Genomic DNA, 15,846 nt, shown 5'->3' with positions numbered 1-15,846 from the left:
GTTTAGGGGGGATTTTGGGATGATTTGGGAATCCCAGAAGGGATTTTGGGATGATTTGGGGAGATTTGGGAGTCCCCAAAGTCATTTCTTGGACAAGGGGTTGCTCTGGGTGGGATTTGGGGGGTTCTGGGGTGATTTTGGGGAGAATTTGAGGCATTTTGGGGGTGATTCAGGGTCTGGGGTGGGTTCTGAGTTCTCAGGGGTGCTTGGGTGTTTTTGGGTGGGATTTGGGGGTGTTTTGGTTGGGATTTGGGGGTGTTTTTGGGTGGGATTTGGGGGTGTTTTGGTTGGGATTTGGGGGTGTTTTTGGGTGGGATTTGGGGGTGTTTTGGTTGGGATTTGGGGGTGTTTTGGAGAGGATTTGGGGGTCTTGGAGAGCTTTGGATGATCTGGGGTGTTTTGGTGAGTGATTTGGGGTGTTCAGGAGGGATCTTGGGATGTTTGGGGGATTTAGGGATGTTTTGGGTGTTTGAGTGGGATTTGGGGTGTTATAGTTGGGATTTTGGGGTGTTCTGGGTGGGATTTGGGGATGTTTGGGTGGAATTTGGGGTGTTTTGATGGGATTTGGGTGTGTTTTGGTTGGGATTTGGGGTGTTTGGAGTGGGATTTGGGGATGTTTTGGGGAGATTTGGGGTGTTTTGGGTGGGATTTTGGGGTTGATTTGGGGTGTTTTGGGATGATTTGGGTGTTTCAGGGTCCGAGGTAGGTTCTGCTGTTCTCAGGGTTTGGGTGGTTTTGGGGTGGTTGGGGTGTTCTGGTTGGGATCTGGGGTGTTTTGGTGGGATTTGGGGTGTTTTGGTTGGATTTAGGGGTGTTTGGGTGGGATTTGGGGTGTTTCAGGTGTGGCGGTCTCTTGGGAGTTCTGGGGGTGTTTTGGGTGGGATTTGGGGGTGTTTTTGGTTGGGATTTTGGGGTGTTTTGGGTGGGATTTGGGTGTGTTTTGGTTGGGATTTGGGGGTGTTTTGGGTGGGATTTGGGGATGTTTTTGGGTGAGATTTGGGGGTGTTTTGGGTGGGATTTGGGGTTGTTTTGGGGTGTTTTGGGTAGGATTTGAGGGTGTTTCAGGCACCGAGGTAGGTTCTGCTCTCTCAGGGGGTTTTGGGGGTTTTTTGGGTGGGATCTGGGGGTGTTTTTGGGTGGGATTTTTGGGATGTTTTTTGGTGGGATTTGGGGGTGTTTGGGTGTGTTTTGGGTGGGATTTTGGGGTGTTTTGGGTGTTTTTGGGTAGGATTTGAGGGTGTTTCAGGTGCCGGGGCGGGTTCTGCTCTCTCAGGGGGGTTTTGGGGGTGTTTTTGGTGGGATTTGAGGGTGTTTGGGTGTTTTGGGTGGGATTTGGGGTTGTTTTGGGGTTGTTTTGGATGGGATCTGGGGGTGTTTTTGGTTGGGATTTTGAGGGTGTTTTTGGGTGGGATTTGGGGTTGTTTTGGGGGTGTTTTGGATGGGATCTGGGGGAGTTTTGTTTGGGATTTCGGGGTGTTTTGGTTGAGATTTGAGGCTGTTTCAGTTGCCGGGGCGGGTTCTGCTCTCTCAGGGGGTTTCTGGGGGTTCCCAGGGCGGTTTTTGGGCTCATTTCTTGGCGAAGGAGATCTTCATGGCGTTGCTCTGGGTGATTTTGAAGCCCTGCAGGGCGTCCCGGGCCGCCCCCGCCTGCACCTCGGTGTCGAACTCCACGAAGGCGATGTCGTGTCTGCCCGGCACCAGCCGCACCTCCTTGAACCCAGGGAACCTGGGGGGGAAAACCGGGGGGTTAGGGGGGCAGAAAACCCACAGGGAATCATAAAAACCCCATAGGGATTGTAAAAACTCCACAGGAATCATAAACACCCCACAGGGATTGTAAAAACCCCATAGGAATCATAAAAACCCCACAGGGATCATAAAAACCCCATAGGAATTGAGAAAAAACCCACAGGGATCATAAAAACCCCACAGGGATCAAAAATACCCCTCAGAAATCAAAAATACCCCACAGGAATAAAAAAAAAACCCATAGAAATCGAGAAAAAACCCATAAAAATCAAAAAACCCCACAGGAATTAAAAAAAAACCCTCAGGAATGAAAAAACACCACAGAAATAATAAAAAAAAACCACGGGAATTGAGAAAAACACGTAAAAAGCAAAAAACCCCACAAGAATCAAAAAAAACCCCTCAGGAATCAAAAAACCCCACAGGAATACAAAAAAAAAACCCACAGGAATTGAGAAAAACCCATAAAAATCAAAAAAACCCCACAGGAATCATAAAAACCCCACAGAAATCCAAAGCAAACCAGAAGGATCATAAAAACCCCACAGAGATCCAAAACAAACCACAGGGATCATAAAAACCCCACAGGAATCATAAAAACCCCACAGGAATCATAAAAACCCCACAGGGATCATAAAAACCCCACAGGGATCATAAACACCCCATAGGGATCATGAAAACCCCATAGGAATCATAAACACCCCACAGGAATTGAGAAAAACCCCACAGGGATCATAAAAACCCCACAGGGATTGTAAAAACCCCATAGGAATCATAAAAACCCCACAGGGATCATAAAAACCCCACAGGGATCATAAACACCTCATAGGGATCATAAAAACCCCTCAGGAATGGAGACAATCACATAAAAATCAAAAAAACCCCACATGAATCCAAAATACCCCACAGGGAATCATAAACACCCCATAGGAATTGAGAAAAACCCATAAAAATAAAAAAAAACCACAGAAAACAAAAAAAAAACCATAGAAAATGAGAAAAAAAACATAAAAACCAAAAAACCCCACAAGAATCAGAAAAAACCCCACAGGGATCCAAAAAACCCCACAGGGATCCAAAAAACCCCACAGGGATCCAAAAAACCCCACAGGGATCCAAAAAACCCCACAGGGATCATAAACACCTCATAGGAATCATAAACACCCCATAGGAATCATAAAAACCCCACAGGAATTGAGAAAAAACCCACAGAGATCATAAAAACCCCACAAGAATTCAAAATACCCCACAGGAATCCAAAATACCCCACAGGGAATCATAAACACCCCATAGGAATTGAGAAAATCCCATAAAAATAAAAAAAACCCACAGGGATCATAAAAACCCCATAGGGATCAAAAAAACCCCACAGGGATCATAAAAACCCCACAGGGATCCAAAATACCCCACAGGGATCATAGAAACCCCACAGGGAATCAAAACAACTCCATAGGAATGGAGAAAATCCCATAAAAATCAAAAAACCTCACAGGGATCCAAAATACCCCACAGGGAATCAAAACAACTCCATAGGAATGGAGAAAATCCCATAAAAATCAAAAAACCTCACAGGGATCATAAAAACCCCACAGGAATCCAAAAACACCCCACAGGGATCATAAAAACCCCATAGAAATAAAGAAAAACCCATAAAAATCAAAAAATCCCACAGGGATCAAAAAAACCACATAGAAATAAAGATAAACCCATAAACACCAAAAAACCCCACAGGAATCCAAAAAACCCCACAGGGAATCATAAACACCCCATAGGGACCATAAAAACCCCACAGGGATTATAAAAACCCCACAGGGATTGAGAAAAACCCATAAAAATCAAAAAACCCCACAGCAATCAAAAAAAACCCCATAGAAATTGAGAAAAAAACCCATAAAAATCAAAAAATCCCACAGGGATCAAAAAAACCTCACAGGGAATCATAAAAACCCCACAAGGATCATAAAAACCCCACAGGAATTGAGAAAAAAAAAAATCAAAAAATCCCCACAGGAAACAAAAAAAACCCAAAGAAATCAAGAAAAAACCCATAAAAACCAAAAAAACCCCACAAGAATCAGAAAAAACCCCACAGGGATCAAAAAAACCCCACAGGGAATCGTAAAAACCCCATAAGGATCATAAAAACTCCACAGGGATCAAAAAAACCTCACAGGGAATCATAAAAACCCCACAAGAATCAAAAACCCCCAGGAATCAAAAACCCCACAGGAATCAAAAAACCCATAGGATCAAAACCCCACAGAATCAAAAAACCCCATAAAAATCAAAAAACCCATAAAATCAAAACCCCACAGGAATAAAAACCAGAAATCAAAACCCACAGAAATAAAAAAAACCCCCAAAGAAATCAAGAAAAAACCCATAAAAACCAAAAACCCCCATAAGAATCAGAAAAAAACCCCACAGGAATCAAAAAAACCCCACAGGAATCCAAAATACCCCACAGGGATCATAAAAACCCCACAAGGATCAAAAAAACGCCATAGAAATAGAGAAAAACACATAAACACCAAAAAACCCCAGAAATAAATGAAACAAAAAAAGAAAAACCCACAAAACCCCATAAAAATCCACAGAATTTCATAAAACCCCACAGTATTCCATAAAAATCCCATAAATATCCACAGAATTCCATAAAACCCCACAGTATTCCATAAAAATCCCATAAAAATCTACAAAATCCCATAAAAATTCCACAAAATCCCATGAAAATTCCACAAAATTCCATAAAAACCCACAGAATGCCATAAAAATCCACAGAATGCCATAAAAATCCACAAAATTCCATAAAAATCCACAGAATTCCATAAAAACCCACAAAATTCCATAAAAATCCAACAGAATCCCATAAAAATCCACAGAATTCCATAAAAATCCCAAAAATTCCATAAAAATCCATGAAATTCCATAAAAATTCCTAAATTCCATAAAAATCACCAAAATTCTATAAAAATCCCCAAATTCCATAAAAATCCATGAAATTCCATAAAAACCCACAAAATCCCATAAAAATCCATGAAATTCAGTAAAAATCCACTAAATCCCATAAAATCCCACAAAAATCCCCAGAATGCCATAAAAATCCCAAAAATCCCATAACAATCCACAGAACTCCATAAAAATCCACAGAATTCCATAAAATTCCACAAAATCCCATAAAAATCCACAGAATTCCATAAAAATCCCCAAAATTCCACAAAAATCCCCAAAATTCCATAAAAATCCCCAGTATCCCATCAAAATCCACAAAACCCCATAAAAACTCCACAGAATCCCATAAAAATCCACAAAATCCCTTAAAATCCCCCAAATCCCATAAAAACTCACAAAATCCCATAAAACCCCAGGAAATCCCATAAAAATCCACAAAATCCCATAAAATTCCACAAAACCCCACAAAATCCCATAAAAACCCACAAAATCCCATAAAACCCCAGGAAACCCCCTAAAAATGTAAAAAACCCTACAAAATCCCACCAAAATCCCGGAAATCCCACAGAAATCCACAAAACCCCATAAAGTAAAAAAAAAACCCATAAAAATAAACACCAAAAAAAATCAAATCCCATTAAAAGAAGAAAAAAAATGAGAAAAAAAGACAAGAAATCCCCACAAAAATCCCTCAAATCTCCCAAAAACCACCAAAAAAAACCCTTAAAATCCCCCTCCAAGCCCCTGGAGGGGGAGAAAAGGGGGTCAGGACCCCAAAACCCCCCCAAATCCCCCCAAAAAGCCCCGAGGCACTGACTGGTTGAAGAGCATGGAGAGCATCAGCTCGTTGGTCTCCTCGGGGAGGTTGGTGAGGAACAGGATGTGGTTCGGGGGGTTCTCCGACAGCTGCGGGCACAAAAACACCTCATGTGGAACCAGAGGCACCAGAATGGCAAAAACACCCCGAAATAACCCCAAAATATCCCAAAATGCCCCAGAATGGCCAAAAACACCCCAAAATAACCCCAAAACATCCCAAAACAACCCCAAATAACCCCAAAATAACCCCAGAATGGCCAAAAACACCCCAAAATAACCCCAAAACACCCCAAAATAACCCCAAAACACCCCAAAATACCCCAGAATGGCCAAAAATAACCCCAAAATAACCCCAGAACGGCCCAAAATACCCCAGAATGGCCAAAAATAACCCCAAAATACCCCAGAACGGCCAAAAATAACCCCAAAATACCCCCAAATAACCTCAAAATAACCCAAAACACCCCAAAATAACCCCAAAATACCCCCAAATAACCCCAGAACAGCCCAAAACACCCCAAAATAACCCCAGAATGGCCAAAAATAACTCCAAAATAACCCCAAAATACCCCAAAATAACCCCAAAATGGCCAAACCCACCCCAAAATAACCCCAAAATACCCCAAAGCGGCCCCAAAATAACCCCAAAATACCCCAGAACAGCCCCAAAGTACCACAAAATAACCCCAAAATGGCCAAAAACACCCCCAAAATAACCCCAAAACACCCCAGAACAGCCCAAAACACCCTAAAATAACCCCAAAATACCCCAGAACGGCCCAAAACACCCCAAAACAACCCAAAATAACCCCAGAACACCCCAGAACGGCCCCAAAATATCCCAGAACGACCAAAAACACCCCAAAATAACCTCAAAACACCCCAAAATAACCCCAAAACGGCCAAAAACACCCCGAAATAACCCCAGAACACCCCAAAATAACCCAAAATAACCCCAAAATAACCCCAGAACACCCCAGAATGACCCCAAAACACCCCAAAATAACCCCAAAATACCCCAAAATAACCCCAAAATACCCCAGAATGGCCCCAAACTAACCCCAAAACACCCCCAGAACAGCCCCAAAACCACCCCAAACTAACCCCAAAATGCCCCCAAACCAGCACAAAATACCCAAAACCCACCCAAAAACACCCCAAAACACCCCCTGAACACCCCAAATCCCCCAAAATAGCCCCCAAAGTCCCCCCCAAATTCCCTCCAATCCTCCCTAAGACCCCCCAACCCCCAATCCCATCCTAAACACCCCAAATCCCATCCCAATCCCCCAAATCCCTCCTAAATTCCATCCCAACCCCCCAATCCCACCCTAGCCCCCCCCAATCCCATCCTAAACCCCCCAAATCCCATCCTAAACCCCCCAAATCCCATCCCAACCACCCAAATCCCCCAAATCCCATCCCAACTCCCCCAAATCCCACCCTAACCCCCTCAAATCCCCCCAAACCCCAGCCTAACCCCTCCAAATACCCCCAAATCCCACCCTAACCCCCAAATCCCCCCAAATCCCATCCTAACCCCCCAAACCCTCCAAATCCCCTCAAATCCCATCCCAACCTCCCATTCCCATCCTAACCCCTCAAACCCACCCTGACCCCCAAATCCCATCCCAACAACCCAAATCCCCCAAATCCCATCCCAACCCCCCCAAATCCCACCCTAACCCCTCCAAAATCCCCCAAACCCACCCTGACCCCTCAATCCCCATCCCAACCCTGCCAAATCCCATCCTAACCCCCTCAAATCCCACCCTAACCCCCCAATTCCATCCTAACCCCCCAAATCCCACCTAAACCCCTCAAACCCCACCCTAACCCCCCAAATCCCATCCCAACCCCCAATCCCCCAAATCCGGGCACTCACGCTCTGAGCCGGGGGATCTGCCCGGGCAGCACCTGCTGTGGGGGGAGGGAGCCTGGGGAGCCCCGGGGCGATGCCGGGGGGATGATGCCCGGGGGGGGGATGTAGGGGGGCTGCCCCAGGGGGTGCAGCAGCCGCGGGGGCTGCGACAGCGACGGCAGGCCCTGAGGGGGAACAGAGGTCAGGGGGGAAAACGGGGAAAAACAGGACAGAAATGAGCAAAAATACAAAAAATAACACAAAAATAGTACAGAAACGGGCAAAAATAATGAAAATTACCCAAAAATAGCACATAATAACCCCCAAAACAGCACAGAAACAGAGAAAAACGGACAAAATAACCCAAAAAACAGCACAGAAATGGACAAAAATGGATAAAAATGGCACAAAAACGGACAAAAACAGCACAAAATAATGCCAAAACAGCACAGAAACGGACAAAAATAACCAAAATAACCCCAAAAATAGCACAGAAACGGACAAAAATGGCACAGAAACGGACAAAACCACACAAAATAACCCCAAAACAGCACAGAAACGGACAAAAACACACAAAATAACCCAAAAACCAGCACAGAAACGGACAAAAACAGCACAAAAACGGACAGAACAACACAAAAATGGACAAAACCAGCACAAAAACACACAAAATAACCCCCAAAACAGCATAAAAATGGACAAAAATAACCCAAAAACCAGCCCAAACAGCCCAAAAATGGACAAAACAGCACAGAAACGGACAAAAATAACCCCAAAACCAGCCCAAACAGCTCAAAAATGGACAAAAATGGCACAAAAACGGACAAAAACACACAAAATAACCCCAAAAATAGCACAGAAACGGAGAAAAACGAACAAAATAATCCCAGAAACAGCACAGAAATGGACAAAAATAATCAAAAATGGTACAAAACCAGACAAAAACAGCACAGAAATGGACAAAAATAATGAAAATTACCTAAAAATAGCACAGAAACGGAGAAAAACGGACAAAATAACCCCAGAAACAGCACAGAAATGGACAAAACAGCCCAAAAATGGACAAAACCACACAAAACAACCCCCAAAATCACACAAAATAACCCAAAAAAGGCACAGAAACAGACAAAAATGGCACAAAAACGGACAAAAACACACAAAATAACCCCAAAACAGCACAGAACCGGACAAAAATAACCAAAATAACCCCAAAACCAGCACAGAAACGGACAAAAATAATCCAAAAACCAGCCCAAACAGCACAAAAATGGACAAAAATGGCACAAAAATGGCACGAAAGTGGACAAAACCACAACAAAAACGGACAAAAACACAGAAAATAACCCCAAAACCAGCACAGAAATGGACAAAAACACACAAAATAACCCCCAAAACACACAAAATAACCCCAAAAAACAGCACAGAAACGGACAAAAATAATCAAAATAACCCAAAAAACACACAAAATAACCCCAAAACAGCACAGAAACTGAGAAAAACAGACAAAAATTGCACAAAACCAGCACAAAAACGGACAAAAACACACAAAATAACCCCAAAACCAGCACAGAAATGGACAAAAATGGACAAAATAACCCCAAAAACAGCACAGAAACGGACAAAAATAACCAAAATAATCCAAAAACAGCACAGAAACGGAGAAAAACGGACAAAATAACCCAAAAAACAGCACAGAAATGGACAAAACAGCACAAGAACGGACAAAATAGCCCCCAAACCAGACAAAACAACCCCCAAATCCCCCCAAATCATCCCAAATCCCCCCAAACCATCCCAAATCCCCCTCAAACCCCATAAAATCATCCTAAATCCCCCCCAACCATCCCAAATCCCCCCAAACCATCCCAAACCACCCCAAATCCCCCCCAAATCCCATAAAATGACCCCAAAACCCTCCCAAACCATCCCAAATCCTCCCAAACCATCCCAAATTCCCCCAAATCCCCCCCAGACCATCCCAAATTCCCCCCAAACCACCCTAAATCTCCCCTAAACCATCCCAAATCCCCCCCAAACCCCATAAAATGATCCCAAATCCCCCAAAACACCCCAAATCCCCCTCAAACCCCATAAAATGATCCCAAATCCCCCCCAAAACACCCCAAATCCCCCTCAAACCCCATAAAATGACCCCAAACCCCCCCAACCATCCCAAATCCCCCAAACCATCCCAAATCCCCCTCAAACCCCATAAAATCATCCCAAATCCCCCCCAACCACCCCAAATCCCCTCAAACCCCATAAAATGACCCCAAAACTCCCCCAAACCATCCCAAATTCCCAAATGCACCCTCAAACCATCCCAAATCTCCCAAACCACCCCAAACCATCCCAAATCCCCCAAGTGCCCCCAAATCCATCCCAAACCATCCCAAATCCCCCAACCCCATAAAATGATCCCAAATCCCCCAAACCCCATAAAACGATCCCAAATCCCCCCAAACCCCATAAAATGATCCCAAATCCCCCAACCCCATAAACCATCCCAAATCCCCCAAACCCCACAAACGATCCCAAATCCCCCAAACCCCATAAAATGATCCCAAATCCCCCCAAACCCCACAAAATGATCCCAAATCCCCCAAACCCTAAAATGATCCCAAATCCCCCAAACCCCATAAAACCATCCCAAATCCCCCCAAACCCCACAAAACGATCCCAAATCCCCCCAAACCCCATAAAATGATCCCAAAATCCCCTCCAAACCATCCCAAATCCATCCCAAATCCCCCAAACCCCATAAAACCATCCCAAATCCTCCCCCAAACCCCATAAAATGATCCCAAATCCCCCCCAAACCATCCCAAATCCCCCCCAAACACCATAAACTGATCCCAAATCCCCCAAACCACTCCAAATCCCCAAGTGCCCCAAATCCCCCAAACCCCATAAAACCATCCCAAATCCTCTCTAACCATCCCAAATCCCCCAAACCATCCCAAATCCCCCAAACCCCATAAACGTCCCAAATCCCCTCAAACCCCATAAAATGATCCCAAACCTCCCAAACCCCATAAAACAATCCCAAACCCCCCCAAACCCATCCCAAATCCCCCATAAACCATCCCAAATCCCCCCAAACCCCCCCATCCCGGCAGTCACCGGCACAGCTCCCTGGGCTCCGGGCTGGGCCCCCCCCTGGGCCGCCCCCTTTTTGGGGTTGGGGGTCTCGGGGCCTTTGGGTTTCCTCTTCTCCCGTTTGCGGTCGCGCTCCACGAACGTTCCCTTCATCTTGGCGATCAGGTCCGAGTCCGTCTTGGCGTACTGGATCCTCTGCCGCGGGGTGGGGGATTTGGGATCGTTGTGTGGGGTTTGGGATCGTTTTGTGGGGTTTGGGATCGTTTTATGGGGTTTGGGGGATTTGGGATCGTTTTGTGAGGGTTTGGGGGATTTGGGATGGTTTGGGGGATTTGGGATCGTTTATGGGTTTGGGGGATTTGGGATGGTTTGGGGGATTTGGGATGGTTTGGGGGATTTGGGATGGTTTGGGGGATCTGGGATCGTTTTATGGGGTTTGGGGGATTTGGGATCATTTTATGGTGTTTGGGGGATTTGGGATCATTTTATGGAGTTTGGGGATTTGGGATCATTTTATGGGGTTTGGGGGATTTGAGATGGTTTGGGGGATTTGGGGATGGTTTGGGGATTTGGGATGGTTTGGGGGATTTGGGATGGTTTGGGGGATTTGGGGATGGTTTGGGGGATTTGGGATGGTTTGGGGGATTTGGGATGGTTTGGGGGATTTGGGATGGTTTGGGGGATTTGGGATGGTTTGGGGGATTTGGGATGGTTTGGGGGATTTAGGATGGTTTGGGAGGATTTGGGATCGGTTTTATGGGGTCTGGGGGATTTGGGATCATTTATGGGGTCTGGGGATTTGGGATCATTTTATAGGGTCTGGGGGGGATTTGGGATCATTTTATGGGGTTTGGGTTGGTTTGGGATGGTTTGGGGGAGAATTTGGGATGGTTTGGGGGGGATTTGGGATGGTTTGGGGGGGATTTGGGATGGTTTGGGGGGGATTTGGGATGGTTTGGGATGGATTTGGGATGGTTTGGGATGGATTTGGGATGGTTTGGGGGGGATTTGGGATGGTTTGGGATGGATTTGGGATGGTTTGGGGGGGATTTGGGATGGTTTTGGTGGTGATTTCTGGAATTTAGGGTGCATTTGGGGCTGTTTTTGGGCCTCACCGTAGGTTTGTTGCACAAGGGGAAACCCTGGGCGTGTTTAGGGTGGATTTAGCGTGTGTTTAGGGTGTGTTTGGAGTCTCACCATGGGTTTATCGTAGAAGAGGAAGCCCTGGGTGTGTTCAGGATGGATTTAGGATGTGTTTAGGATGGATTCAGGATGGATTTAGGCTGGATTTAGGATGGATTTGAGCTCTCACCATGGGTTTGTCGTAGAAGGGGAAGCCCTGGGTGTCTCTGTGGATATTTTAGGGAGTGTTTAGGGTGGATTTAGGCTCTCACCATGGGTTTATCGTAGAAGGGGAAGCCCTGGGTGTGTTCAGGATGGATTTAGGATGAATTTAGGGTGTGTTTAGGATGTATTTAGGCTCTCACCATGGGTTTATCGTAGAAGGGGAAGCCCTGGGTGTGTTCAGGATGGATTTAGGGTGGATCTGGGCTCTCACCATGGGTTTATCGTAGAACGGGAAGCCCTGGGTGTGTTCAGGATGGATTTAGGGTAGATTTAGGATGGATCTGTGCTCTCACCATGGGTTTATCGTAGAAGAGGAAGCCCTGGGTGTGTTCAGGATGGATTTAGGGTGTGTTTAGGATGGATCTGTGCTCTCACCATGGGTTTATCATAGAAAGGGAAGCCCTGCATGGAGCGCAGGGCGTTGCCGGCGCTGCTGAGCTCCTTGAAGATGACGAAGGCCTGGCCCCGCATGCGCAGGCTGCGCGACACCAGAATGTCCAGGATCTGCCCAAACTGCGAGAAGATGGCGTACAGCGACTTCTTCAGCTCTGGGGAGCACAGAGGGGGCGTCAGGCACGGCTCATATGGTCATGGGACCCCCAAAACACTCATAGAGCCCTCACAGAGCCCTGGGACCCTCACACGGCGTACAGCGACTTCTTCAGCTCTGGGGGAGACAGAGGGGGGTCAGGCACTGCTCATATGGTCCTGGGACCCCCAAACACCTCACACAGCCCTGGGACCCCCAAACACCTCACACAGCCCTCACACAGCCCTGGGACCCTCACACGGCGTACAGCGACTTCTTCAGCTCTGGGGGGGACAGAGGGAGGTCAGGCACTGCTCATATGGTCCTGGGACCCTCAAACACCTCACACAGCCCTCACAGTGCTCTGGGACCCCCAAAACCCCTCACACAGCCCTGGGACCCTCACACGGCGTACAGCGACTTCTTCAGCTCTGGGGGGCACGGCCAGGGGGTCAGGCATTGTTCATACAGTCCTGGGACCCTCACACAGCCCTCACAGAGCCCCCACAGGGCCCTGGGACCCCCAAAACCCCTCACACGGCCCTGGGACCCCCAAACCCCTCACACAGCCCTCACACAGGCCCCAGAACCCTCACAGAGCCCCTGAAAGCCTCACACGGCCCTGGGACCCCCAAACCCCTCACACAGCCCTCACAGAGCCCCCACAGGGCCCTGGGACCCTCACACAGCGTACAGCGACTTCTTCAGCTCTGGGGGGCACAGCCAGGGGGGTCAGGCACTGTTCATATGGCCCTGGGACCCCCAAAACCCCTCACAGAGCCCCTGGAACCCTCACACGGCCCTGTGACCCTCACACGGCGTACAGCGACTTCTTCAGCTCTGGGGGGGACAACCAGAGGGGGTCAGGCACTGTTCATACAGTCCTGGGACCCCCAAATCCCTCACACAGCCCTCACACAGCCCCCACAGAGCCCTGGGACCCCCAAAGCCCTCACACAGCCCTCACAGAGCCCCCACAGAGCCCTGGGACCCCCAAAACCCCTCACACAGCCCTCACAGAGCCCCCACAGGGCCCTGGGACCCCCAAACCCCTCACACGGTCATGGGACCCCCAAACCCCTCACACAGCCCTCACAGAGCCCCCACAGGGCCCTGGGACCCTCACACGGCGTACAGCGACTTCTTCAGCTCTGGGGGGCACGAGGGTCAGGCACTGCTCATACAGTCCTGGGACCCCCAAAACACTCACAGAGCCCCCACAGGGCCCTGGGACCCTCACACGGCGTACAGCGACTTCTTCAGCTCTGGGGGGCACGGCCAGGGGGATCAGGCACGGCTCACACGGTCCTGGGACCCCCAAAATCCCTCACACAGCCCTCACAGGGCCCTGGGACCCCCAAAACCTCCACACAGCCCTCACAGAGCCCCCACAGGGCCCTGGGACCCTCACACGGCGTACAGCGACTTCTTCAGCTCTGGGGGACATGGAGTGGGGGTCAGGCACTGCTCACACGGCCCTGGGACCCCCAAAAGCTCTCACACAACCCTCACAGAGCCCTGGGACCCTCACACACCTCCTCGGACGCTCACACAGCCCCTGGGACCCCCAAAACCCCTCACACAGCCCTCACACAGCACTCACATGGCCCTGGGACCCTCACAGAGCCCTGGGACCCCCAAACCCCTTACACAGCCCTTACAGAGCCCTCACAGAGCCCTGGGACCCCCAAACCCCTCACACACCCTCTGGGACCCCCAAACCCCTCAGACACCCCTCAGACACCCTCCCACCCCCAAACCCCCCTCAGACACCCCCAGCACCCTCAAACCCCTCCGAGACCCCTCAACACCCTCACCCCCACCTCCAGGACCCTCCACGTCCTACGAGACCCCTCAGAGACCCCCCAGTTCAGGATGGGCCCAAACTGGGACAAAAGCCCACAGAGCTGAAGAAGGAGACAGGAAACCCCTCAGACACCTCCAGGACCCCCCAAATCCCTTCCAGAACACCCCAGATCCCCTCCAGGACCCCCCAAATCCCTTCCAGAACCCTCCAAACCCCTCCAGGACCCCCAAATCCCTTCCAGGACTCCCAAGCACCTCCAGGACCCCCAGATCCTCCAGAACCCCCAAATCCCTTCCAGGACCCCCAAATCCCATCCAGGACCCCCAAATCCTTCCAGGACCCCCAAAACCCCTCCAGGACCCCCAATCCCTTCCAGGACCCCCAAATCCCTTCCAGGACCCCCAAAACTCCCTCCAGGACCCCCAAACCCCTCCAAGACCCCAAAATCCCCTCCAGGACCCCCAAATCCCTTCCAGGACCCCCAGACCCCTCCAGGACCCCACAAATCCCTTCCAGGATCCCCCAAATCCCCTCAGGACCCCCATATCCCTTCCAGGAACCCCCAAATCCCTCCAGGGACCCCCAAACCCCTCCAGGAGCCCCCAAATCCCTTCCAGGACCCCCAAATCCCTTCCAGGGCCCCCTAAATCCTTTCCAGGATCCCCCAAACCCCTCCAGGACCCCCCAAACCCCTCCAGGACCCCCAAACCCCTCCAGGACCCCCAAATCCCCTCCAGGACCCCCAAACCCCCTCCTGGGCCCCCAAACCCCCTCCAGGACCCCCCAAAACCCTTCCAGGACCGCCCAAACCGCCTCCAGGAACCCCCAAATCCCTTCCAGGACCCCCAAACCCCCTCCAGGACCCCCCAAATCTTCTCCAGCCCCCTCCTCACCATCCTTCTTGATCTTCTCGTTGAGGTTGTTGATGTAAATGGTGTGGTTGGGACGAGGGTCCTGCACGGCCATGGCTGAGACCCCCGAAATCCTGCTGGGGGGCAAAGGGGGTCAGGAGGCTGAGACGCCAAAAATCCCTTCAAGGACCACCCCAATCCCACTAAGACCCCCTTAAACTCTCCCCAGTTCTCCTCAGCCCACCCAAATCCCCTCAGCCCCTCCCCAAACGCCCCCAGTCCCCTCAGATCCACCCAGGATCCCCCAAACCCCTCAAAGATCCCCCAAATCCCCTCAGACCCCCAAACCCTCCCAAACCCCCAGTGCCCTCAGATCAACCCAGAACCCCAAATCCTCAAAGATCCCCCAAATCCCCCAGACCCCAAACCAAAAACTCTCAAGATCCCCCAAACCCCCTGGAATCCCCCAACTCTCCCAAAACCCCTTTAAAGCCCCCAAAACTCCTCAGACGCCTCCAGGACCCCTCAAACCCCTCCAAGCCCCCCAAACTGCCCCAAATCCCATCAGACCCCCCAGCCCCCTCAAATCCCTCCAGGACCCTCAAATCCTCCTAAGACCCCTCAAAATGACCCCAAGACCCCCATATCCCCCTCAACGCCCTTAAACCCCCAAGCCCCCTCAGACGCCTCCAGGACCCCTCAAACTCCTCAGAGACCCCCAAAAGACCCCCTGCCTCCCCGTCAGGCCGCCCCAAAAATCCCACAAAGACCACCCCCACCCAAAAACTCCTCCAAACGACTCCAAAACCCCCAACCCCCTCAAGGACCCCCA

At 49.4% G+C, this 15,846-nt stretch overlaps 1 protein-coding gene across 1 annotated transcript; it reads right to left on the bottom strand.

Moving 5' to 3' along the window:
• Positions 1-1,229: 1,229 nt before the first annotated feature.
• Positions 1,230-15,153, bottom strand: SNRPA (small nuclear ribonucleoprotein polypeptide A). Its single transcript, XM_050319670.1, is given in 6 exon segments — positions 1,230-1,726; positions 5,519-5,625; positions 7,402-7,566; positions 10,505-10,675; positions 12,203-12,375; positions 15,057-15,153. Coding segments are annotated over 6 exon segments (849 nt in total). The 5' UTR covers positions 15,130-15,153; the 3' UTR covers positions 1,230-1,566.
• Positions 15,154-15,846: the final 693 nt, after the last annotated feature.

Source organism: Myiozetetes cayanensis, unplaced genomic scaffold (assembly GCF_022539395.1).
Source record: "Myiozetetes cayanensis isolate MyiCay16 unplaced genomic scaffold, myiCay2020 scf224, whole genome shotgun sequence".
In the NCBI taxonomy this organism is placed as follows: Eukaryota; Metazoa; Chordata; class Aves; order Passeriformes; family Tyrannidae; genus Myiozetetes; species Myiozetetes cayanensis.
The sequence above is the reverse complement of the archived record's forward strand: the minus strand, read 5'-3'. Positions and strand labels throughout refer to the sequence as shown.